Genomic DNA, 27,339 nt, shown 5'->3' on the forward strand with positions numbered 1-27,339 from the left:
GTGACAGTTGGATGTTACATGTGGCTAAAGAGAGAGGCTGGCTCATGCTGGCTAGAGTGATAGTTAGAGGTCACATGCAGCTCCAGGGAGTGTCTGGCTCATGCTGGCTAGTGTGGCCGTTAGAGGCACCAGAGAGAGGCTGGCTCATGCTGGCTGGTATGACAGTTGGTGTCATTGAGCAGCCATCTTTGAGGAGAGATGGTGGGAACACTGCTCATCTAACCTGTGCAGAGTAGCTGTTCTCAGTGACCAGAGGCAGCGCAAGCAGTGTCAGTTTCCTTCAGCAGTTCGGTAGCTCCCAGAGGCCCCTGTTCTGGAGGTTGCCAACTGGGGCAGTGTGTGGTGACAAGACTTCATGCCCCTCTAAGGGTGGGTCTTTACTCCTCTAAAGACGAGTGGTACTGAGCAGTATAGGGAGAAGTACAGTAAAGAAGCAGCCAGTGCAACCAAATGGCTGAACGGTACACTGCGGAGGCCTGTAGTAAGTAACACTGCGCAACCCATCGTTAGAGCACACCACATCAAAAAAGCTGCAGCATTAATTAACCTCTCACCCTCCAAACATAGTGGGGAATATAGAGACTGATTCAGGTTGGATTGCAAATTTTGCTAAGTAGCAGAATTTGCAATCCTTGTGAACGTATGCTGGGGGCCACCCATCACAGGGCAAGGCCGCCCAGCATGCTGACCACCGCTCTCCCCCCCCCCCCCAATCAAGCAGAAAATGCAATCGCACCGCAATTTCTGCTTGATCACAGAAATAAGGGTTACCTCCTGTGCCTGCAGGAGCCCCACCACCATTTTTCTGATTGCGGCGGCTGCATGTGACGTCATGCAGCCGCCGTGATCACACCAAAGCCACGCTCCTATTTTATTAATGCTGCCCCCATTTAATCGACTCTGCCCCCACGATGCTCCATCTAGGAAATGGAGCGTTGCTGCACCCCCCTCCCTGCAGACGCCTATGCCTTATTGACAGGCAGAGGTGTTCGCAGTTTCTGCAGACGCCCACAGAAAATGCAGGTGCTGTGCATGCGCCCGCAGCATTTTAGTAATTTTTGCTAGCGATCCAACCTGAATCAGGTCCTTAGTCAATTACTATGGAGACTTAAAGCCGACAGACACCCTAAGGTCGGAAGCTTTACAGGGTTTTAACAGAATGCTACAAAAAAATTCAAAATATAGTTTGTTACTTAGACCAGGAAAGAGGAAAGATAGTTACACTGAAAAGTAATTGCTCACAGTGAGAAAAAACATTGCAACAGTCCAAACAGGATCAGATGTGCTTCATATTATAAACTTTAATTTGCGTCAGTCCCCTCGAAATTAATAACCATTCCCAAGGGATAAACCTGCAGGTCCAGCACAATCAGGACTTTCTCTATATATACAGTATAGACAATCACCTATACAGATAGCTTTCTATCAAGATATGCTGATGGTGATTAGGCTGACACTTTGAATCAGGCATTACATGATATGAAAGAACACCACTCACAGGTAACACAGAGGGTTCAGGTTGCAGAGTTCCACTTGGGGGAGGCTTTCAGGATATTCAAGAGCTGAAACAACCAAACTACTCTATTACAGAAGAAGCAGCATGGAATTTATAAGAAATTAGATGATCTGGAGAATAGATCTAGAGCAACTTGCATCTAGTTGGGCTCTCTGAATCTCTTAAAGAGCCAGCTTCACAGTACGTCATTTCATTCATCAAACCCTGCCCAGACTTACTGGGAGTATCTGCAGGCTGTTCAGACATGGGGCATAATTCAGACCTGATTGCTCCTCTGTATTTTTGCAGAGGTCTGCAATCAGATAGCCGCTTCCCATAGAGAGTAAAAAGTGTCCAAATACATGCGTACGCAGTGTGAAAACTTCGCCAGACAGCGGATATCTGCAAATCCATTCACAACTCACTCACCATGTAATGATTTTTCCAGTCTGTGCATAGCCCAGGACTTACTCCTACAGTGCGATACAAACAGGCTGACCGGGGCTGGAGCGGACATCACACAACCTCCCAGAAAGTGCTTGGGAATGCCTGCATTTTTACTGACAATCCCAGAAAATGGTCAATTACCACCCCCAGACGTCCACTTCCTGTCAATCAACTTGCGTACGCCTAGCAATCAAAATTTTTGTACCATTCTTTCACAGTTTGGCCTTGCGCCTAAGCATTGTGGTCCATACGCACGTCCAGTCATTCGATAATCACCCGTCATGGGTAATCGCACAACAGCAACCTTGTCTGAATTAGGCCCATGTTCATTGAACGTGCACAGAAATACCACATTAACAAATGTGGTATTTGAAAAAAAAAAAAAAAAAAAACACGTAAACAATGTAAAAAATCATCTGTTAGTAAATGTGTTATTTAGACCCTTAAACACAAAATAAATCAATAATTGACCATCAACAAAAATTGACATTTAGTAAATATATCCCAAGATCTATCTATTCTAGGACTACTCCACTAAGGTCACTAAGGTCAGGAAGGAATTTTCCTCAATATGTAGCCAACGTGTCAAAGATGGTAAATACAGTATTTGTGCTACTGTATCCAGTCAGGCCGTGTATTTGAAGAGGATGGCTTCAAAGATTTGACCTCACACATCGATGCTGAGGTATACATTCAAGGAACGGCATCAAGAAGAATCAAGTGACCTATTCCTCAACTCCCCAGCTCTTCTGTTTTACAATCTCCTATAATTCATTAAGGCTTTATTCAATCTTTTGATATGTGAATTATTTTATGATGTTATTATGGTTATTTATATGTCTGCAGTTTTAAGTCTACCATTAGTGCTCTATACTGTAAAGCTATGAATGTCTTGCCCTGATCTAATTATAACATCTGTTTACATTTTTGCATGGCATTTTCTATCTTCATCACTGATGGGGAGAGTGACATTATTAAAGTCAGTCATTTTTCCTAAATTGGTATTTCTCATCCAGATGGTCACAATCAAAATCTCACGTTCTGATTCCCAAAATATCACAAGTTTTTTTCTCATTTTTTTAGGCAGAAAAGAAACTTTGCATTGCTAGGGCTAAACTGTTTTGGGCGAGAAGGAAGGTGGACTTCGTATCCCGACTATCTCTGTATTTACCGATACAGTGTTTTTTTTTAGATGTATTGTAGATTATCTCACTTGTCCAACTTCATGCATAATACCTGAGCTATAAGATCTAGTTTCTTCTTACACATTGGCTGCTCTTCTACATATCCCACAGTCTGAAGTATCATCTATCGCTCTAAATAATGGCTTGTTTAAAGATACATACCTTGCTTGGCTTCAAATAAATTGCAAACTTGGTGGATGCCACACTCTCCAAATATTCTACATTATGGGTTACCTATCATTTTCCCCGGGGTTGGATATTAATTTGTTTCATAAGTGGAGGTCAAACAGGATAATTGCTATCGAAGATGTGTAGAATCCAAGGGGCAATTTATATTCTTTTGAGACACTCAGTACACAGTATAATATTTCACATAAAGAATTATTCATGTATTTACACTTAATTCAGTCTGCTCCTTTGCCTGTGATTGTCCCAGATGCTCCTGATAAACTATAATTACTTCTTAAATTATGTGGTATCCTATTTTATAAAACAATATACTGATTATATATACAGACTTGTTGCCATCTACCCTGAGAAATTTTGGCCTGCTTGGGAACATAAATGAGCAGATGATATACCTCAAATTACATTATCTACTTCCCTTCTTAAACATACAGAAAAAAACATTACAAAGTAGCAATCAATCTTTGTCGATTTACAGTAACCCTCTATAGGGTATATATTTCCCAGAGTCAGATGAAACACATTATACCAGGGGTGTCAGTAATTGTTTGAAATATAAAGGTTCACAAGCTTCTTTTTATCACTACATGTTGGATTGTAGGAGGATTAGTAAATACTGGGATAAGGTCATGATTAATATGATTTGTAAGTCCTCTCTTGTTTAAGAATCTTTAGCGATGCTTAGTACAAATCTCCATAATTGAGCTTTAGAATAACATAGTGCTTATTATAATAGTTATAATTTATAATCGGAGCTGAAACTTGACATTTTTGGGTCCTGTGCAAGAAAGTGTTGATGCCTCTCCCCATATGTTAAATAGGGACAGAAAGTGCCTAAAAAATACAGGGGGAGGAGTTTGTCTTGCAGGGAAGGGGTGTGGCCACAATAGTAACCCCAATTCAAATTATACCACACAGTAGTGAATCCTTATTTCCAAAGGAACAGCACAATAGTGTCATTAATTCACATTACATCGCATAGTATTACCCCTTATACACAGTATGGCACATAGAAGTACAGAGACCATACCACTAAGTGAATTGGGTTCTTATTGATGAGGCTTTATGGTTCTCTTGGACGATAGACATACAGACCCCCAAGATACTTGGCCGCTAAAGTGCAAACAGTATATTATTATATTTTGGACACAGACACCTTCACTCCTACCTGGCACTACACACAGTCCTCATTTGTGTCCCTCTCCACCGGCCACTGCTGCTTCTTGTACCTGGCACTACAGGGAGCTCACACACCACACTCATCAGCTAATGATGGAAGCTGCTGTACCAGTAGAAGAATACGGGTGGCCGCCACTGCTGGGATCCAATGACAGGGATGAGACAGAGGCATAGATGGTCTCGCCAGCACACCTGCACTATGAGACTGTGCCTTACTGTTTCTGCCTATGGCAGTGGTCCCCAGTTCTTGGCATGGTGCTGGGTACAGTTCCTGGGAGCTCTCAGCCGGGAACAGCATTTCCACAAAGGAGGAGCAGTTACAAGAAGCAGGGTGAGGTGCAGTTGTTGGGTGTGGGTGTGCAGTTGTACAAGAGTGCAGTTACAGTGGGGCCTCATGGTATTCACCTCCCACCCCAATGACATAACTTAAGGCAAACTAGCCTGGTGGTGCCGAGGACCCTAAGCCTGAGAAATGTACTGGAGGGGAGAGCACCTCAAGCTCACATGACAGAATGGGGACTTCAACCATTCTTTCCCACCACAATGATGCCAACACCACAACACAAAAAAAAAATAAGAAAAAAATGGAGGGAGGGAGGGTGGGTAACTTCTAGCAGGAGAATCTTCCTGAGAGGGCTGCTCCAAGCTACTTCTGAGATGACCCTGAAACCCCACCCCTACATTCCAACTTCATAGGCTAACCTAACCCATACCCACCAACATTTTACACAAAAATCGGTACAAATTAAGAAAAGGGGCGTGGCCACTGGTAAAGGGTGAGTGGTTACGCCCCCTTTCCTATACTTTCAATAGGAGATTGGAGAGTGAAAAATCAGTACAGACCATAAAAAAAGGTACTGTGCCTGCAAAAAAGGTACAGTTGGAGGGTATGCCAACCACATCCCACCAAACAAGCCTGCTGCATCCATAAACAACTGAAGAACCCAATTCATGTTCCGTTAAATGCAGAAACAAATTCCATCAAAAGCCTGAGGTCCAGCAAAAGCTCAGCTGACAAATAAAATGTTGTGGTTTCTGCCAGAGTCAGCATTAGGCATAGGGAAACTAGGCAAATGCCTAGGGCATTTGGTATGCCTAGGGGCACAAGCAGCTTCTGCTGATTAAAATGATATGTGGCATGCCTATATTCTGGGTGTGATTGCGGCTGTATCTGCATACGAAATGCTACATTACAGTGTATTCCTGGAAATCACTGTAACGTAGCATTTCATATGCAGATACAGTCACAGTCGCACACAGAATATAGGCATGCCGCATGCCGCATATCATTGTAATCAGCAGAAGCTGCTTGTGCATTCTAGCCACGTAGTAATACAAATAAGACAAATTAAACAAAAAAGGAGCCCTACGTTATCAGAGCTGCCAGCTGACTCACGCCAGGCATCTCCTGCTGCATGGCATATTGAGGCAAGATGTATGAGGACACATCTGTATCTAAGCAGAGGTCACAGTTTTAGTGGCCATGTGAGTGATGTGTGCGAGTGGGTTGGTTGTGCAGTAGTGTTCAGAATATGTGTAAGGGGCATTGTGTGTGTAAATATAGTTGCAGTACTGTGTGGCGTAATTTGAATTGGGGGTACTATTGTGTGGCCATGCCCCTTCCCAGCAAGAACACACCCCTTTTTAGATTGTGCGCCAAATGTGCAATGTTCCGATTTAAAATATAGGGGGTAGGAACACCAAAATGAGGACTGCTACGGGTGAGGGGTGATGGTGCTGGGAAAGAGGAGCAGGGTCAGAGGCGTAACTAGTGGTGGTGCTAGGGGGCACCAGCCAAAATCTTGCCTAGGGCATCATATTGGTTACGGACGGCTCTGGTTTCTGCACACGAGATGTAGCCTACTCCAATTTGCGGCTAAAAATATGCCCCATGGGAATAACTCGACATGCTAAATTAATAAGCCCTAAGAGCAACTGCATCTGCTGCAATATGAGTACATCGTGAAGACGACTCACCTTTCCTAGGGGAAGACAGCTGGTATCCCTACCGCTGAGAGGGTGAGAGACAGAATCCCGGTGCCAGCGGTGGCTGCAGGTAAAATCCCAGCCACAACCTGCATACATGAGTGAGCCTCGCTCCCCCCCCCCAGCATTACGGACCCAGCCTCAGCAGCAAGCTCGGTCACCCAGCTCCCCACCCACAATCAAAGCAGCAAGCCATGTGGTAGAATGAGCCCCCATCAGTAAGCAGTCCCCTGCAACGCTCATATGCATGTCTCCCCGTCTGGATGGCCCCAGCTCTGTCCCCGAGTCCCCCAAGCCCAGCCAGGACTCAGAGCTGGAGTCACCATAATGCTCGCAAGTTGAGTGAGGGGTGAGACCTGCACCACCTGCAGTGGTGGCTAGCCATTAAGCTATCTGCTGGGCTCCAGACCCCCCCTTCCCCCTTGTGCCTGATCCCAGACCTGCCTCATCCATAGCCACAGACAGACTGAGCAGGAGAGCTCCCGGCAGACAGGCGCCCTTCACACGAATGGGTCATGCACTAGGCCCCCCGCTCGTAGGTGCACCCTAGCAGCCAATGGGATGAATCTACAGATGGAGCCATCCTCATTTTGCCTTTAATAGGATTAACTGAGACAGGGCAGTTGGATTTAATTCCTTGCTGTAATGACTTAATCCCCTGCTGTATTGTTCCCTCTGTATTGTATTGCAGCTAAGGACAATAGATGAAAGGCTTATGCTAATAAACCATGGTGCACCTAGGCACAGTAGAGAAGACAAGATGAGCGTGGCTCCATCTGTATATTCCCTTGCTCCAGGTAATGAGCAGGAACTGCAGCACTGCGCTGGGGACAAAGCATTGTAGAAAGAGAAAAGAGACAGTTAAGATGAACAGGCAGAGAGCTAGAGGGAAGAGAGGTATAGCAAAAGCAACTGGGACAGGATTATGACAGAAAATAAACTACCTAGTAAGAAAACATTAAATAGATCAGGAAAGTAAGAAAACAAGGAGAAACAGGAGAATCTTCCAAAGATGGCTGCTCCCAGTCACTTCTGAGATGACCCTTAAACCCACCCCCATCCCTTCTCTCTAACCCAGTGTTTCCCAACCTCGGTCCTCAAGGCACACTAAAAGTCCTGGTTTTAGTGATATCCAGGCTTGGACACAGGTGACTTAATTAGTACCTCAGTTATTTTGATTTAACCATCTTTGCTGAAGCCTGGATATCACTAAAACCTGCACTGTTGGTGTGCCTCGAGGACCGCGGTTGGTAATGCCTGCTCTAACCTCATCGCACAAAACAAGAGCTTATCTCTACACCTTAACCCATTCTTGCCTGGAAGTGTGCAATCACAGGCAGCATGCAGGTCTGACATGCCATGCAGGAAACGACCCGCGTGAGTACGTATCGCATCCTGTATCATGTGTACACACTGTACAATATTGCAATGAACTGGCCAATATCAGCCAGATCGTATGCAATATTGCATAGTGTGTATGCACTCTAAAGGGCCCTACACATTTGACGATGCGCCGCCGAGGTGCCCGACGGCCGAAACGGCCGACGAGCGACCCGGCGGCGGGGGGGCAGTGACGGGGGGAGTGAAGTTTCTTCACTCCCCCCATCACGCGGCTGCATTGAAGTGCAGGCAAATATGGACGAGATCGTCCATATTGGCCTGCATGCACAGCCGACGGGAGACCAGCGATGAACGAGCGCGGGGCCGCGCATCGTTCATCGCTGGAGTCTCCACACTGAAAGATATGAACGAGTTCTCGTTCATTTATGAACGAGATCGTTCATATCTTTCAGAAAATCGGCCAGTGTGTAGGGCCTATATGTCCCTGCATTCAGTCACAACTTCCATGACAAGAGAAGAAAAGGACCCATGTTTTTCACAAAAGTAACTTGCAAGTGAAAAGGAATTGGCATCCAACAGTGTTATTCCCTTTTTAATAGAAATCAGACTTTATATTAGAATATTTTAAATAATTAAGCAAATTAAACCAATGAAAAACAAATAAATAAGGATGGCATGGGCAAACATGATTGGACCCATAAACTAATATAGTATTGTACAACTTGTAGAGGCAATACCTGCAATCAGGTGATCTCTGTATCTCTCTGTGAGACCTCTGGACCTGTCAGCAGGTAGTTTGGCCACTCTTCCTGAGAAATCTGCTCCAGTGTTCTCAGGTGTGATGGGTGCTTCCTCCAGGCTGAATGTTTCAGCTCTTTCAATAGATGTTGGATAGGATTCAAATCAGGACTCAGAGGTCACCTCAGAGCAGTCTAATGTTCTCTTCTTACCCATTCGTCTGTGTTTTTAGCTGTGTGTTTTGGGTCATTATCCTGTTGGAGAACCCATGATGTGCAACTAAGACAGAGCTTTCATGTTACATTGATATTTCATTGTACCCTGTGCAGTTTCAAGACATTCACATACCAGACATAGCAAAGCAGACCCAAAACCTAACCATCTTCCTCCATGTGTAACAGTAAGTATGGTGTTCTCTTCTTTTACAGCACCATTTTCATCTGTGAACACGGAGCTAATGGGACATGCTAAATAGCTCCAGCTTAGGCTCATCTGTGAAAAGCACATTCTCCCATGGTTATGACCTGGGGAGTACAGTATATCAGGACTAAGTGTTGATAAAAATGATCCAGGGAATGTATATGGATGGAGTGTTGCGCAAGCCCAGCTTTCCTCCAGTCTCCTGCGTATTAAAGCTTCACCTTTAGCAGCCGCCTTTCCCAGGTGGATTAAGTCCACCTGGTACTCAGATGCCCCCAGGTCTTAAGGTGGACATGGAAACTATTGGAGGCTGGGCAAGTACAAGGAAATATGCTGGGGTTGACAACCACCTGGCACGGAGTGGGTTAAAGCTGGACAGACGGACACACACTAGACAAGGACTAGATCAAGCTGGACTGGCAGGTACTGGTGAATAGCAGGAGTAACACACAGTGGGATCAGGACTGGAACATACACATATCAACTGGCACATAAATGGCAAGTAATGCTCCAAACCCACAGTAGTTACTATTGGCAACCGCAGAAGTGTATAACAATTGAATACAGAGGGGGAAAGTAGAACAGACATACAAACAAACACAGAATGCTCCAGGCCAGTGGATATTACTCCTGGCAATGAGAGAGAGAGAACGAGAGCGAGAGAGCGAGAGAGAGACTCTGTAGTGGAATGGAACTGACAGCCTCTCACAAGAAAGAAAGAAAGAGAGATGTTGTCTGCACAGACCTAAAGACAAACCCAAACAGAGTGAATGGAGATCAAAGGACAATCACTGAATCAGTGACACTTATACCCCAGTTTCATAAATCAAGCACTTTCGTGCTATTGTATTTTAAAGACAAGGGGGTGCTCCCTGAGAGTTAGGTTAAACTGTTTCACATAAATAAACCAAAGAAAGGTAGACAAGAACTCTCCTAAAGTGGGGCACTCAAAAAGTGTTATAATGCGTGTGCAACAACATAGGATCAGAGGAGAAACAAAAATGATAAGACTTAACTTTTATTAAAGATCAAAGATTAAAATTGCTTGGAGATTATCCTCTCTTCATCTAAAAAGGCGAAATATAAACACAATACATACAATACAACATGTAACAGATTAAAAGGTACAGGTAATTCATAAACTCCAAAGGGCCTCAGCCCTATCAATAAAGGAGAATCAATCTATGAATGAGACTCAAATAACAGTAAGTCAAGACCTTATGGCGTGTTTCGTGGTTCTGCTGCCTCGTATGTGCTATAGCATTATATACGTGGTGCTATAGCACATACGAGGCAGCAGAACCACGAAACACGCCATAAGGTCTTGACTTACTGTTATTTGAGTCTCATTCATAGATTGATTCTCCTTTATTGATAGGGCTGAGGCCCTTTGGAGTTTATGAATTACCTGTACCTTTTAATCTGTTACATGTTGTATTGTATGTATTGTGTTTATATTTCGCCTTTTTAGATGGAGAGGATAATCTCCAAGCAATTTTAATCTTTGATCTTTAATAAAAGTTAAGTCTTATCATTTTGTTTCTCCTCTGATCCTATGTTGTTGCACACGCATTTTAACACATTTTGAGTGCCCCACTTTAGGAGAGTTCTTGTCTACCTTTCTTTGGTATATTTATGTGAAACAGTCTCTCACAAGAACCATACAATGCATTCACATAACCACATAAAACAGGGACATAAACAATGGACTGATTGCAGGGACAAACAAAGGATTCTGCAGGACTATAGCTAAGAAGCAGTGTACCAGCAGGACTGGGACTTGATACTGAGGCCCAAAGGCCCACGCGGCAACCCAATTCTATGACCAGCATGGAATAATGGGCAGACTGGGAATATAAAGGGAGCACTAACCAATGACAGGGTTCAGTACAGACAAGCCCCCTTTAATTACTAACTCAATGCAACTGTGCTGCTGCATATCCACCATGTTCCTGACTTTAACAAGAAACCACATGCTGGAGTAAAGTAACAAGGCATTTCCCAACAGGTGTGCAGCTACAGCAATTAAGCAGACAGAATAGAGCTGCAATTAAACGGACAGAACAGAGCTGCAGACAGCACACGTAACACTCAGAAGCTTTGTGTCATTGTGCATTTTAGAGAATTCCTATTTGAATTTTTTTATATTGTGTTGTGTTTTGCTGTCACTCAAAAAGTTTAGAATGGTGCGGTCAGAGACTAATATACCTTGGCCTTAGAGATCAGCTCATACTGCATCTCTTTGGAACTTTTCCTTTTTTACCATTATTACTTTCCTTCTATTTAAGGTGGAGTTGATTATTCTCTTGTGGCTGCGTCCAGAGACTTTAAACTTCTTAATATTTGCAACCGGAATCACAGGAACATCAAGCTGCTCAGACAAGGTCTTACAGACTGTACCTTTAACATGCATTGAATTGCGATTGCATCTCTGGGCAGGGATTAACATGCTGGGCGGCTGTCATGAGCCACTCCGGCGGCTCAGCGCTAGTCCCAGCTGTGGCTAAGTGTCCGGGACATCACAGCACTTCCTCCCAGCAGCTTCATTGATGGTCTCCCAGACAACAGGGATGTGGGGAGTTGTTGGCCAGCTGGAGGGACGTGCAGTGCTCCAGCTGCACAGAATGTATAATTTGGAGGGGTTCTGTTCTAGCGAACCTCCGGATTTGCTCTGCTCCATTATATCTCTCCGACACTGCTCAGCTAATATCCTACAAGTCCGCACATCAGCCGAACCTGCAAACCTGGTCTGTCAGTTCATATCCTGAAAGTCCACACTCCAGCTAGTTCTAAAAACCTTGTCAGTCAGTTTATGCCCTGCAAGTCCACACTCCAGCTAATCCTGTAAACCTGGTCTGTCAATTAATATCCTACAAGTCACACTTTTAAGCCAAACCTGTGGAACTGGTCTGTTAGCTAACATCAAGCTAGGCCAAGCTTCAGTTAATTCTCTAATTCTGGTCTGTCTGTTAATATTCCGCAAAGACAAGCCCATCGTCAATCCAGTGTATCTGGTCTGGTGCTAGCATTCTACAAGGCCAAGCTACGACCAATCCAGTATATCAGTCCAGTCTGCTGATATCCTGTATATACAAGCAACTTCTGCTCTGATATATCTGACGGACGACTGTTGTCCCATCAGCATTCTCCACCTCTCTGCAACCTCTGGTATGGGAGGATTATGTTGGACCCAGTAGTACCATGGTCCCATTAATATTGTGTTCCTGTCACTAAGACACCGCCGTATCTTCTCACCTCAGTCTTTTATCCTGTCTAATCTGGGATCTCTGGTCTATTGGGTGAGCTTCCACTGCTGGATGAATTAAGTCCATGGGTCCCCCTAAGTACCGGTGTGCACAACAATGGAACAGTGAGGGGTTGCTAATGGTGAAACACCTCTTGAGGGCTCTAGGGATCTCACTCTAATACAAGTGGAGTTTCCCTCTACTAAAAGCAAGTCCAAGTCAGCTAGGTTCTCAATTAGTTCAGAATCTCTCTCTACAGAACCTTGCAAGTCAAGTATCCAGTCTTTTTTGACATTGGTCTTGCTCTGTGCTGGGTGGCCCCAGCACATGATTGTAAGCAGTAGCAGTTTTACATTTTTAGCAAAACTGCTACTTAAGCTGAATGAGGGCCAATATTTGTATGTGTGTTTGCTGTAGAAATATTTTAATGTACTCAAATATTTGACAATATTTAAATGTATTTAAAATTAATATTATGTAATTTCTTCTTTTTTTAGGAGATGGTCACACTTTCAGCTGCATTCCCATGACTTCTCATGAAACAATCAGTATTTATATTATCACATGAAACCATCATGTGATAACACTGATATCCTGGTTACTGATGAATATACATAACTGGGTCCTGGTGAATATACTGTACACAGATATCCTGAGCAAGTCATATATAAGAGGGAAGACGTGAGCATCAGACAGTCTGTGATACAGGAATACAAGATGGATTCCAGCTCACATAAATTCTATCCTGTACACGGCTTTGATTCTAGAGACCATCTGGAAACATATTTTTCTAACAAACAAGAAATGGTCTTTGGAGATGATTCAATGAAATTTCCAATGGAAAATTTACACCGTGCTTTCAGTGAAGGTATGTATACTAAATACCTCCCAACATCTGTAGGCTTGAATCCGGGTCCCTATGAGCGGCAAAGCTGCGCGGTGCCAAAAAGGGTGCGTGGCCTTCCATTTTCATCACAGTGGGGGCACGGCCAGTGCTCTGTGAGCTGCTGACCATGCCCCCAGTGCCCCTGGCTCATTGGACTAGACGCTTTGCGCATGCGCACAGTGTCTATTCACCGCTGCTCTGCTCTGAACTGAGCAGAGCAGCGAGTGATAGGGGGCCTCCCAACTGCCAAACCCCCCACCATGGTACAGTGTGGCTCGCGGGAGGTATAGTGGGACAGACCCCAAAAATGGGTCTGTCCCAAGAAAATCCGGACAGTTGGGAGGTGTGATACTATACTGACAGTATTTATACTATATAGACCAGCTTACCCTAGTGTGAGTGATTGCATGTACATGATTGTGTGTTAGGGAATTGTAGATCATGAGGGAGTTGTATTAAGCTGTGGAGAGAGGTAAAGTGGAGGGAGATAAAGTGTCAGCCAATCAGCTCCTAACTGCCATGTTACAAGCTATGGGGAGATGTACTAAGCCTTGTAGAGTGAAAAAGTAGAGAGAGATGAAATACAAAACAATCAGCTCCTTACTGTCATTTTTCAAACACAGCCTGTAGCACAGCATTTAGGAGCTGATTGGCTGTTACTTTATCTCTCTCCCCTTTATCACTTTCCAAGTCTTAGTCCAAAAAATGACAGGAAATGATTGGTTGCTACTTTATCTATCTCTACTTTATCTCTCTCCAAGGCTTAGTACATCTGTCCATATGTTACCCAATGGTGCAGAGACTGATATGTATGACAAATATATTCTCTGTACAGCGATGCAGAAAATGTTCTGACTATATTAATATATTGTAATAATGATACTTTATGATGGATCTAAGATTATATATTATTTTTTTTAGATGCATTTGTTAAAGCGAAGAATTACTTTGTTCATTTACTAAATGTAATGCCTATAATTGGTTCGGTATGATTTATCAGCAGACGGATGCTGGCTATCACTATACCGACAGCAGCATCCCATCTGCCGAAATCCCGGCAGTGAGGCAATGAGTCCCCTAGCAGGGTCTCCGCAGGTTCTAGTCCCACTCGGTTGGTGGCATGGACCTACCAACCAAGTTGGTATACTGGGTTGTGGTCAGGATTTTGTATGTCGGTATGTCACCGAATGTCAGGTTTCCAGTGTCGGTCTCCTGAATGCCAGGATTCCAACAGCCGTCATTTTAACTGCATCCCCCTATGAGTCTGTGTTTGATGACGGAACATGACTGTGTACAATACTTACTGATTGCCATTGAGTGCTAGGAATATGCATTACATCATTCTATCTGTCACTGACAGATAATTATATTGTGGATTGAAGAATACTCCTAACAGGGAAGCATTGGGCACATAAATGGCCTCAGACAGTACCAGTAGAGAAAATAGGTGGGGTTGGCACATCATTATCTCTAGCACACTGCTGGTAAGTGAGGCTATAGACCATTAGAGCCCCGTCTCCATCATAACAAAACCACTAATCCTAACCAACGGGGTCCAGTCATGAACCCAGTGTTTAGGATGCCAGCAGTCAGAATACTGATGGCGGAATCTTGACACTGCTCAAAATATCGACGACTTGGTCCCAACCTCGATTACAATGACAGCAACGGAAACCCGACTTCCGGCATCCCACACATAAGTATGCCAGGCTGCTTCGTGTTAGGCTGTGTGTGTGTGTGTGTGTGTGTGTGTGTGTGTGTTGGGGGGTAGGTTTAGGTTGTGGGAAGGGTGGGATAAGGATAGGCACCACTGAGAAGGTTATACTGTGGGGGGGAGAGGGTTAAGTTTAGGCACCACTGGGGAGGGGATATAGTCATGTGACCGGCGGTCAGGAGACGGATGGTCACATAACCTCCCCAAACATCCCACTCTCTCACAATCTCGACGGTCAGCATGCTGACCAACAGGGACTATTCTCACTCATGGGTGTCCACGAAAAACAAAGTGTGGGAATAGAATCCGTGGCAACCGCAGGTCACCACAAGCCCGCAGCGTTGCAAGTGCAGCGAGCCCGCAAGGGGCTTGCTGCACTCACTCCCCCCTGACGGGATTTCGCTGCCGGGATCCTAGCAATGGTATGCTTACTGCCGGTCTTCTGACCGCCGGTCAAGCATACCACGCCCCTGGGGAGGGTTAGGTTTAGGCTGTGGGAAGGTAGGGATAAGGTTAGGCACCACTGGGGAGGGTTCAGCTGTGCGAGTGTGAGGGTTAAGTTTAGGCACCAATGGGGAGGGTTAGGTTCAGGCTGTGGGAAGGGAGGGATAAGGTTAGGCATCACTGTGGAGGGTTTGAGTTAGGCAGCAGGGGAAAGGGTTAGGGTCAGGCTGTAGGAAGGGAGGTATAAGGTTAGGCACCACCAAGAATGGTTAGGGTTAGGCTGCAGGACTGGGAGGGTTAGGTTTAGTCACCAACAGGGAGGGTTAGGCTGCAGGGGGTGAGGGTTAGGGTCAGGTTGCGGAAACATGTGATAGGAATGTCTGTGGTACTCACCTGAGCAGGCCCGGCGCCACCCGCTCAGCGAAGGGATGCAGTGTAGGGAGGCGCCAGGCTTGAGAGGCGCTGTCCCTGCTTTGCATCCCTGCTTTCGCCGGCTGCTGCGCCTGTCACACTGACAAGCAGTAGCGCTGGCAGCTTTAAGGGGGACATGTACTAAGCAGTGATAAATGTGGAGAAGTAAGCAAGTGGAGAAATTTCCCATGGCAACCAATCAGTTACTCCGTAAAACTGTATAGTATGCAACTTACAAATGTTACCCATGGCAACCAATCAGCATTTACGTAACTTCTCCACTGGCTCACTTCTCCACTTTTATCACTGCTTAGTACATGTCCCTCTTAGTGTCCTCTTCCCCTCCCTGGCTGTGTGACAGTGGGCAGTGTGTACTGTGCAGGTAGTCCCGAAAAGAGGGTAGAGCTACACGGAACTAAGGGGCGAAGCTACACGGGACCAGGCTGATCATGATGAGGAAGAACAGGAGGATGGAATGCTCAGGCCAGCCAGACTTCCTTTGGTAAGAAGATGTAAAGAGAGTGATTGAGCTTGAGAAAGAGTGTGTGTGTGTGTGTGTGTGTGTGTGTGTGTGTGTGTGTGTGTGTGTGTGTGTGTGTGTGTGCATATATGTATCTGTATGTGTGTGTATGTATGTATGTGTGTGTATGTGTGTATCTACGTGTGTGTATGTGTGACTGTGGGCATAATGTGTGTAAGCGGGACTACTACAGGGGGATTTTTTGTAAGCGGCACTACTACAGGGGGGGTTGTGTAAGTGACACTACTGTTTAGTATTAACTCTAACCCTTCGTATTAGAGTTAGGGTTAGTTTTGTGTAAGCGGCACCCCTCATTTTGTGTAAGCGCCACTAATCCAGGAGGCATTTTGTGTAAGCGGCACTACTACAGGGGACATTTTGTGTAAACGGCACCACTACCGGGGGAATTTTGTGTAAGTGGCGCTACTACAGGAGGCATTATGTGTATAAGAAGCACTACTTCATGCGGTGTTATGTGAATAAGGTTGTGCTGTGTGGCTTAATTTTAAATGGGTATACTATTGGGTGGCCATGCCCCTTCCTTGTAAGACCACACCCCTTTTTTGGTGTGCTCCAAAGGCGCGTGCTGTCCTTTTGTAAAGTATGTGAGGGTGCAAATTTATAGTTTGCAGGGGGTGCCAAACACCCTAGCACTGGCCCTGCAACTGAGTACCTGACTGAAAGAAGTCTGCAAAATTCCTGCCAGGACAATTATGGGGCTACAAACACAGAAACATAACAGACAACAATATTGTCAGCAGTGTTGTCAGCTGTGTCGGTGATTCAGCAGTCATCCAATGATAATTGATGGTCATGTCACTGCCCACATCATACTGTACTGTATTTGCATCTGCCATGTACTGTAGATGTTGGAAATTGGATAGTATGATCTTGCGTTTGCATGACCATGCGCTACTGTGCTCATCTTATGTAACCACACTCCATACACCCAGGTTCTACCTCTTCAGCTGCCAGGGTTGATGAGTGCATCGGGAATACATACTAATTACCGGTGACTGGGATGCCGGGCACCAGTATGCCAGCAGTGGGACGAGTGCTAGTATATTCTCCCTCTATGGGTGTCATGGACACCCGCAGAGGGAGATAAGCCTCTGCCGCTGGGATTCCAACAGCAACATACAGTATCACCGCGATTGGTATTGTGACAGCCGGGATCCTGAGTAGCAGTATGCTAACCTCTTCCTGGGAATCGTGTGTCTGATTCTGCAATTGCATATTTGTGTCCGGTAACTTCCTCAGCATGTACAGTGCTCACCCTGCAATAGCCCCATAGACTCTGCTTACATTAGTAGCAGAGCTGTAACAAGAGCTGCGCGGCAGGTGCTGGTGACTGCTTCCCCGATGGTACCCTTTTACAGCTTGTGCAGTGCCTAGAGACATGGGATGGGATGCATCAAGCATTGCATTTCGCATGCGATGCATCCCACCACTTTTTGCAAACATAAAAGCATTTACTAATGCCATATGCTTGAAGAAAATCCCAAAGGACAGCTCTCCCGATAAGAGCTGTCTTTTGTTATAGAAGGACTACCAGAAATTTTGACACTAGAGTCCTATCTGCATAGGCGTCGACTCAGGGCCGTAACTAGGTGTGTGCGAGAGGTGCCTCGCACACAGCACAGAGCCCTGGGGAGCACACAGTCACGGCCCTGTTTAACACTGTACGGAGCATCAGAGCTCCATACAGCTCCATTGCCCAGCCGCAGCCCGCCCCAGCACAGCAAGCTGCCTCGGGTCCACTGTATGGACTCCGAACAGCGGAGCTGAGGCGGCTTGTGCGTGGTGTATGTTGGCGGGGCCTCCCCACTCCCATACTCCATACTACGGAGCATGGGAGCAGGGAGGACCCGCCAACATGCCCAGCTGCCACTCAGCTCCATTGCCCAGCCGCAGCCCGCCCCAGCACAGCACAGCAGCACCAGCCAGTGTCACAGAGGACAGCGGGGAGAGATGGTAAGTGTCTGTCTGTCTGTCTCTCTCTCTATCAATGCTGTCTGCCATAATGTGTAAAAAGGGGATGCTGTCTGCCGTAATGTGTAAGAAGGGGTACGCAGTCTGCTGTAATGTGTAAGAAGGGGTACGCCATCTACCGTAATGTGTAAGAAGGGGGGCGCTGTCTGCCGTAATGTGTAAGAAGGGGGACGCCATCTGCCGTAATGTGTAAAAAGGTACGCCGTCTGCTGTACTGTGTAAGAAGGGGGATGCCGTCTGCCGTAATGTGTAAAAAGGGGGACGCTGTTTGCCGTAATGTGTAAGAAGGGGGACGCTGTCTGCCATAATGTGTAAGAAGGGGGACGCCATCTGCCATAATGTGTAATAACGGGGACGCTGTCTGCCGTAATGTGTAAAAAGGGGGACGCTGTCTTCCGTAATGTGTAAAAAGGGACGCTGTCTGCCATAATGTATAAAAAGGGGGATGCTGTCTTTCGTAATGTGTAAAAAGGGGGACACGATCTGCCGTAATGTATAAAAAGGGGGATGCTGTCTGCCGTAATGTGTAAAAAGGGGATGCTGTCTGCCGTAATGTGTAAAAAAGGGATGCTGACTGCCGTAATGTGTAAAAAGGGGGATGCTGTCTGCCGTAATGTGTAAAAAGGGGGACTTTCTGCCGTAATGTGTAAAAAGGGGATGCTGACTGCCGTAATGTGTAAAAGGGGCTCTACCTGGTGTAGTGTCGCTACTGTGCGGTGTAATTTGAATAATGGAGACTACTGTGCGTAGTATGAATTGGTATTATTTTGTGGCCACACCCTTTCCCCATGAAGCCACGCCCCTATTTTTTGCGCACCCCTGCCCATATTTTACATAAGGTGGTGGTGGGGGGGACGCCAATACCGTTTCTTGCACACAGCGCTAAAATGCCTAGTTACGGCACTGCGTCGGCTGACGCACGCACTGTTGGGTGTGCTGTGGACCTTCTCAGAGGGAAAGGTGAATAGAAGGCCATAGGCTTCTATTGGGTAATACCATCTAAAGATGCCGCTGCCCACTGGGTCCAGTCTTCGGAATATATCACATTCCAGAGCTTGGTGCATATGTGGTAAGTGGCTAAACCTCCAAAACTAGCTTTTTCAGAGGTTTGACCACAAAATCCTCTTTGATGCATCCCGCCTATTGGGTGTGCCCACAGGGTGTGCCCAGCATTAATCTACCTGCTCCCTCTGCACTATTTTGTAACATTGTGCCATACTTACCTTCTCTCCTGCAAGTTGCGGGATACTCCCAATTTTTCTGGTACTCCCCATCACCCCTGGAAGAGTGAGTACTACACACTTCCTCTCTTAAACTGCCCCTGCTCCTATGGCTCTGCTTAGTAGGGGGTCAATAAAGTACAAGTGTCTAAAGAGTCTGTGGGCCTAATTCAGAGTTGATCGTAGCAACAAATTTGTTAGCAGTTGGGCAAAACCATGGGGGCATTCCGAGTTGTTCGCTCTGTATTTTTTTCTCGCAACGGAGCGATTAGTCGCTAATGCGCATGCGCAATGTCCGCAGTGCGACTGCGCCAAGTAAATTTGCTATGCAGTTAGGAATTTCACTCACGGCATTACAAGGTTTTTTCTTCGTTCTGGTGATCGGAGTGTGATTGACAGGAAGTGGGTGTTTCTGGGCGGAAACAGGCCGTTTTATGGGTGTGTGCGAAAAAACGCTACCGTTTCTGGGAAAAACGCGGGAGTGGCTGGAGAAACGGAGGAGTGTCTGGGCGAACGCTGGGTGTGTTTGTGACGTCAAACCAGGAACGACAAGCACTGAACTGATCGCAGATGCCGAGTAAGTCTGGAGCTACTCAGAAACTGCTAAGAGGTGTGTGGTCGCAATTTAGAGTATCTTTCGTTCGCAATTTTAAGAAGCTAAGATTCACTCCCAGTAGGCGGCGGCTTAGCGTGTGTAAAGCTGCTAAAAGCAGCTTTAGTGCGAACAACTCGGAATGACCCCCCATGTGCACTGCAGGTGGGGAAGATATAACATGCAGAGAGAGTTAGATTTGGGTGTGGTGTGTTCAAAGTGAAATCTAAATTGCAATGTAAAAATAAAGCAGCCATTATTTAGCCTGCACAGAAGCAAAATAACCCACCCAAATCTAACTCTCTCTGCACATGTTATATCTGCCTCCCCAGCCGTGCACATGGGGGGTAATTCCAAGTTGATCGCAGCAGGAATTTTGTTAGCAATTGGGCAAAACCATGTGCACTGCAGGGGAGGCAGATATAACATGTGTAGAGAGATTTAGATTTGGGTGGGTTATTTTGTTTCTGTGCAGGGTAAATACTGGCTGCTTTATTTTTACACTGCAAATTATATTGCAGATTGAACACACCACACCCAAATCTAACTCTCTCTGCACATGTTATATCTGCCTCTAGGGGTGTATCTAGGGGTCCGAGTGCCCCTGGCAAAGTAAGGGGCTGGCGCCCCCCCCCCCCCCTCTACACACATTTGGAATAAGGTGTGAGTATTGGAAATGGGGCATGGTCTTGTGGGGGAAGGGTGTGGACACAATAGTACTTCCAATTCAAATTATGCCACACAGTAGTGTCCCTCATTCACATTACACCGCACAGTAGTGTCTCGTATTCACGTTACACCGTCCCTCCCCCTAACCCTTACCCACCTTTCCCACAGCCTAACCTTAACCTGCCCCCCCCAAGAGCCTCTTCAGTGGTGCCTAACCCTAACCCACCCTTCCTAATCTCCCTCCCTGAAGCCTAACCCTCTCCCTCCCACCCTTGCAGCTAACCCTAACCCTCCCACTTGGCTTGCCAGTGGAAACTTTGGCACCAACTCGATCCGGATTTTGGCATTCTGCATCGCTATCTATGTTGGGATGCCAGCAACAGCATTCCGAGCAGTTTCAGGATGCTGGCGTCAGCTTTCCGACCGCTGGGATGCCAAACACCGACATCTTGACTGCATCCCGAATGAAATGCTAATGAGCTGCAGTGAGATGAGCCTCAAATGGACCCAGCCATTAACCAAACACCATTAGTTGGAGGGTAGAAGTGCTTCCTGTTAGAAAAAACATCAGGGTGCCATCTCTTCCAAGATAAAATGATCAATTATACAATTAACTGATATACATTTCCTTGAACTGGCCTTGAAATAGGTAAGATATGTATTTTCTTTATTACACTCAACAAGTTAAAGTTTTCGCTTACTTACTACTGACTTACATCTAACATGCATAAAAATCGTGTAGTTTTCCAGGTACTACAGTCCCTTCTCCCAAACACTGACACTATTTTATTATCTTCAGCAACAAATAGATCTATAGCACTGTGCTATATAACAATTGCTGTGTACCTGGTGAGAGTCTGTTACTGCCGGCGTGGCGCCGGTGTCCTTCAGCTCCGTACTGCACTAGTGATCAGACTAGTGTCGAGCAGCACCGCACTTGTAATCAGACTCAAAATAAACTACAGTTCCCAGCAGCCCTTGCTGCTGGGAGCTCCCAGAAACAAGGGCTGCTGGGAGGTGTAGTTTATTTTGAGTCTGATTACAAGTGCAGTGCTGCCGGATACTGGCACCACTCCAGTGCAGTTTGACAGTACTGCTTTTCTACCCTTTGGCCGCAGGTGGCACTCCAGGCGGCGCCCCCTCCTTGCCTGGCACCCCTGGCGAGTGCCATCCTGGCCAATAGGTAGATACACCCCTGTGTGCCTCCCCTGCAGTGCACATGGTTTTGCCCAACTGCTAAAAAATTTCCTGCTGCGATCAACTTGGAATTACCCCCATGGTTTTGCCAAACTGCTAACAAATTTTCTGCTGCGATCAACTCTGAATTACCCCCTGTGTACAGCAGGCAGCAGTGCAAGTGTGTGGGTACGGGTGGGTATGGCATACCCACAAGAATTTAGCTGACGGGGTGACGCTCCTCGCCTCTACTTCCCTCCCTCCCTCTGTTGTTCACCGCCACTGATGTAAGGGGAGAAGAGCGCAGCCTGCGCCTCTCCTGCCTCTCAGTGTCTTCGTTCAATTCAGCGCCGCCCGTGAGCCAATCAGAGGTTGCGGACCGGCAGCCAAGGCTGCTGGACAGCGAGCCTTGATTGGCTCACAGATCGGCGCTGAATTGAACTAAGACACCCGCACCCACCAGAGACTTAGGGGAAGGAGAGGCACACGCTGCACTCTCCTCCCTTCACACACACACACGACTGCAGCAGCGGTGAGCAGTGTGGGGGGGCATGTATACCTGGCACTGGGAGCATATCTGGCACTGGGGTGACATGTATACCTGGCACTGGGGGCATTTCTGTATCTGGCACTGGGGGCATATCTGGCACTGTGGAGCAATGTATATCTGACACAGTGGGGGCATTTGTGTATCTGGCACAGTGAGGCAATGTGTATCTGGCACTCTGGGGGTATTTGTGTATCTGACACTGTGGGGCAATGTGTATCTGGCACTGTGAGGCAATGTATATCTAGCACTGTGGGGGCATTTGTGTATCTGGCACAGTGAGGCAATGTATATCTGGCACTGGGGGGCAATGTATATCTGGCATTTTGGGGCAACCTGTTCCTGGCACTATTGGGGTTATATGTGTATCACGCCCCCATTTGCATTGGCCACACCCCATGTGGCAATTGGCCACACCCATTTTATGGGGTGCGCGCCTATGGCGTGCACACACAGTACCTGTAAGACATTTTTTCTACTTGCACCACTGACAGTAGGTGTTACGCACAAGAGATCATACATGCTGGGTAAGTATACCCAGTGGGTAAGGTATGTATGTATTGAATAAAAGATCACCAAGGGCCTGATTTTCTGTTGAATCCTGCAGCATCCATGCCTGTGTCATTTGCTGGTCTTGCTTGTGTAACTTTCTCTAGATTGCGCTACAAACCCTCCCCTGGTGTACAGCCAGGGCCGGTGCTAGGGTGTTCGGCGCCCCCCTGCAAAACTCTAAATTTGCGCCCTCCCATATTTTACAAAGGGACAGCGCGCACCTTTGTTGTGTGTCGCACAGAAGGGGCATGGCCATGTAATAGTACCCCCATTTCACCACACAGTAGCACATTCTTATTCACATTGCGCCCCTGCACCCTTTATTATTTATTTATTACCAGTTATTTATAGAGCGCACACATATTCCGCAGCGCTTTACAGAGAATATTTACCCATTCACATCAGTCCCTGCCCCAGTGGAGCTTACAATCTATATTCCCTACCACATGTACACACAGACACATTCAATCTAGGGTTAATTTTGTTGGGAGCCAATTAACCTGCCAGTATATTTTTGGGATTGTGGGAGGAAACCGGAGTACCCGGAGGAAACCCACGCAAGTACGGGGAGAATATACAAACTCCACACAGTTAGGGCCATGGTGGGAATCGAACCCATGACCTCAGTGCTGTGAGGCGGTAATGCTAACCATTACACCATCCGTGCTGCCTTTATATATTTAACTTGTGACCCTTCCCCCTCCTTTAAATATTTAACTTGTGTCCCCTGTTCTTTCTTATATATGCAAGTCAGAAGGTGCAGAAGGCACAATTAACACACACACTATAGGAGACACACACAACTGACACACACACACAGGAGGGGAGATGGTCATGCACACAAGTGTTGGGTACATGGACATGCTGCAGGGGGCACACATACACACTAGAGATGAGCGCCTGAAATTTTTCGGGTTTTGTGTTTTGGTTTTGGGTTCGGTTCCGCGGCCGTGTTTTGGGTTCGAACGCGTTTTGGCAAAACCTCACCGAATTTTTTTTGTCGGATTCGGGTGTGTTTTGGATTCGGGTGTTTTTTTCCAAAAACACTAAAAAACAGCTTAAATCATAGAATTTGGGGGTCATTTTGATCCCAAAGTATTATTAACCTCAAAAACCATAATTTACACTCATTTTCAGTCTATTCTGAATACCTCACACCTCACAATATTATTTTTAGTCCTAAAATTTGCACCGAGGTCGCTGTGTGAGTAAGATAAGCGACCCTAGTGGCCGACACAAACACCGGGCCCATCTAGGAGTGGCACTGCAGTGTCACGCAGGATGTCCCTTCCAAAAAACCCTCCCCAAACAGCACATGACGCAAAGAAAAAAAGAGGCGCAATGAGGTAGCTGTGTGAGTAAGATTAGCGACCCTAGTGGCCGACACAAACACCGGGCCCATCTAGGAGTGGCACTGCAGTGTCACGCAGGATGTCCCTTCCAAAAAACCCTCCCCAAACAGCACATGACGCAAAGAAAAAAAGAGGCGCAATGAGGTAGCTGTGTGAGTAAGATTAGCAACCCTAGTGGCCGACACAAACACCGGGCCCATCTAGGAGTGGCACTGCAGTGTCACGCAGGATGTCCCTTCCAAAAAACCCTCCCCAAACAGCACATGACGCAAAGAAAAAAAGAGGCGCAATGAGGTAGCTGTGTGAGTAAGATTAGCGACCCTAGTGGCCGACACAAACACCGGGCCCATCTAGGAGTGGCACTGCAGTGTCACGCAGGATGTCCCTTCCAAAAAACCCTCCCCAAACAGCACATGACGCAAAGAAAAAAAGAGGCGCAATGAGGTAGCTGACTGTGTGAGTAAGATTAGCGACCCTAGTGGCCGACACAAACACCGGGCCCATCTAGGAGTGGCACTGCAGTGTCACGCAGGATGTCCCTTCCAAAAAAACCCTCCCCAATCAGCACATGATGCAAAGAAAAAGAAAAGAAAAAAGAGGTGCAAGATGGAATTGTCCTTGGGCCCTCCCACCCACCCTTATGTTGTATAAACAAAACAGGACATGCACACTTTAACCAACCCATCATTTCAGTGACAGGGTCTGCCACACGACTGTGACTGATATGACGGGTTGGTTTGGACCCCCCCCCAAAAAAGAAGCAATTAATCTCTCCTTGCACAAACTGGCTCTACAGAGGCAAGATGTCCACCTCATCTTCACCCTCCGATATATCACCGTGTACATCCCCCTCCTCACAGATTATCAATTCGTCCCCACTGGAATCCACCATCTCAGCTCCCTGTGTACTTTGTGGAGGCAATTGCTGCTGGTCAATGTCTCCGCGGAGGAATTGATTATAATTCATTTTAATGAACATCATCTTCTCCACATTTTCTGGATGTAACCTCGTACGCCGATTGCTGACAAGGTGAGCGGCGGCACTAAACACTCTTTCGGAGTACACACTTGTGGGAGGGCAACTTAGGTAGAATAAAGCCAGTTTGTGCAAGGGCCTCCAAATTGCCTCTTTTTCCTGCCAGTATAAGTACGGACTGTGTGACGTGCCTACTTGGATGCGGTCACTCATATAATCCTCCACCATTCTATCAATGTTGAGAGAATCATATGCAGTGACAGTAGACGACATGTCCGTAATCGTTGTCAGGTCCTTCAGTCCGGACCAGATGTCAGCATCAGCAGTCGCTCCAGACTGCCCTGCATCACCGCCAGCGGGTGGGCTCGGAATTCTGAGCCTTTTCCTCGCACCCCCAGTTGCGGGAGAATGTGAAGGAGGAGATGTTGACAGGTCGCGTTCCGCTTGACTTGACAATTTTGTCACCAGCAGGTCTTTCAACCCCAGCAGACCTGTGTCTGCCGGAAAGAGAGATCCAAGGTAGGCTTTAAATCTAGGATCGAGCACGGTGGCCAAAATGTAGTGCTCTGATTTCAACAGATTGACCACCCGTGAATCCTTGTTAAGCGAATTAAGGGCTGCATCCACAAGTCCCACATGCCTAGCGGAATCGCTCCCTTTTAGCTCCTTCTTCAATGCCTCCAGCTTCTTCTGCAAAAGCCTGATGAGGGGAATGACCTGACTCAGGCTGGCAGTGTCTGAACTGACTTCACGTGTGGCAAGTTCAAAGGGCATCAGAACCTTGCACAACGTTGAAATCATTCTCCACTGCACTTGAGACAGGTGCATTCCACCTACTATATCGTGCTCAATTGTATAGGCTTGAATGGCCTTTTGCTGCTCCTCCAACCTCTGAAGCATATAGAGGGTTGAATTCCACCTCGTTACCACTTCTTGCTTCAGATGATGGCAGGGCAGGTTCAGTAGTTTTTGGTGGTGCTCCAGTCTTCTGTACGTGGTGCCTGTACGCCGAAAGTGTCCCGCAATTTTTCTGGCCACCGACAGCATCTCTTGCACGCCCCTGTCGTTTTTTAAAAAATTCTGCACCACCAAATTCAAGGTATGTGCAAAACATGGGACGTGCTGGAATTTGCCCATATTTAATGCACACACAATATTGCTGGCGTTGTCCGATGCCACAAATCCACTGGAGAGTCCAATTGGGGTAAGCCATTCCGCGATGATCTTCCTCAGTTGCCGTAAGAGGTTTTCAGCTGTGTGCGTATTCTGGAAAGCGGTGATACAAAGCGTAGCCTGCCTAGGAAAGAGTTGGCGTTTGCGAGATGCTGCTACTGGTGCCGCCGCTGCTGTTCTTGCGGCGGGAGTCCATACATCTACCCAGTGGGCTGTCACAGTCATATAGTCCTGACCCTGCCCTGCTCCACTTGTCCACATGTCCGTGGTTAAGTGGACATTGGGTACAACTGCATTTTTTAGGACACTGGTGAGTCTTTTTCTGACGTCCGTGTACATTCTCGGTATCGCCTGCCTAGAGAAGTGGAACCTAGATGGTATTTGGTAACGGGGGCACACTGCCTCAATAAATTGTCTAGTTCCCTGTGAACTAACGGCGGATACCGGACGCACGTCTAACACCAACATAGTTGTCAAGGACTCAGTTATCCGCTTTGCAGTAGGATGACTGCTGTGATATTTCATCTTCCTCGCAAAGGACTGTTGAACAGTCAATTGCTTACTGGAAGTAGTACAAGTGGGTTTACGACTTCCCCTCTGGGATGACCATCGACTCCCAGCGGCAACAACAGCAGCGCCAGCAGCAGTAGGCGTTACACGCAAGGATGCATCGGAGGAATCCCAGGCAGGAGAGGACTCGTCAGACTTGCCAGTGACATGGCCTGCAGGACTATTGGCATTCCTGGGGAAGGAGGAAATTGACACTGAGGGAGTTGGTGGGGTGGTTTGCGTGAGCTTGGTTACAAGAGGAAGGGATTTACTGGTCAGTGGACTGCTTCCGCTGTCACCCAAAGTTTTTGAACTTGTCACTGACTTATTATGAATGCGCTGCAG

The 27,339-nt window shown here is 46.7% G+C and overlaps 1 protein-coding gene across 1 annotated transcript in view; it reads left to right on the plus strand.

The window, feature by feature from the left end:
- Positions 1-12,938: 12,938 nt before the first annotated feature.
- Positions 12,939-27,339, plus strand: part of LOC134965633 (nicotinamide N-methyltransferase-like) — a 34,756-nt gene continuing 20,355 nt past the window's right edge. The window contains exon 1 of the mRNA XM_063941971.1: positions 12,939-13,089. Coding sequence (XP_063798041.1) covers positions 12,939-13,089 — 151 coding nt within the window. The remainder of the gene's footprint in view (positions 13,090-27,339) is intronic.

This window comes from Pseudophryne corroboree, chromosome 10 (assembly GCF_028390025.1).
Source record: "Pseudophryne corroboree isolate aPseCor3 chromosome 10, aPseCor3.hap2, whole genome shotgun sequence".
NCBI classification, from domain to species: Eukaryota; Metazoa; Chordata; class Amphibia; order Anura; family Myobatrachidae; genus Pseudophryne; species Pseudophryne corroboree.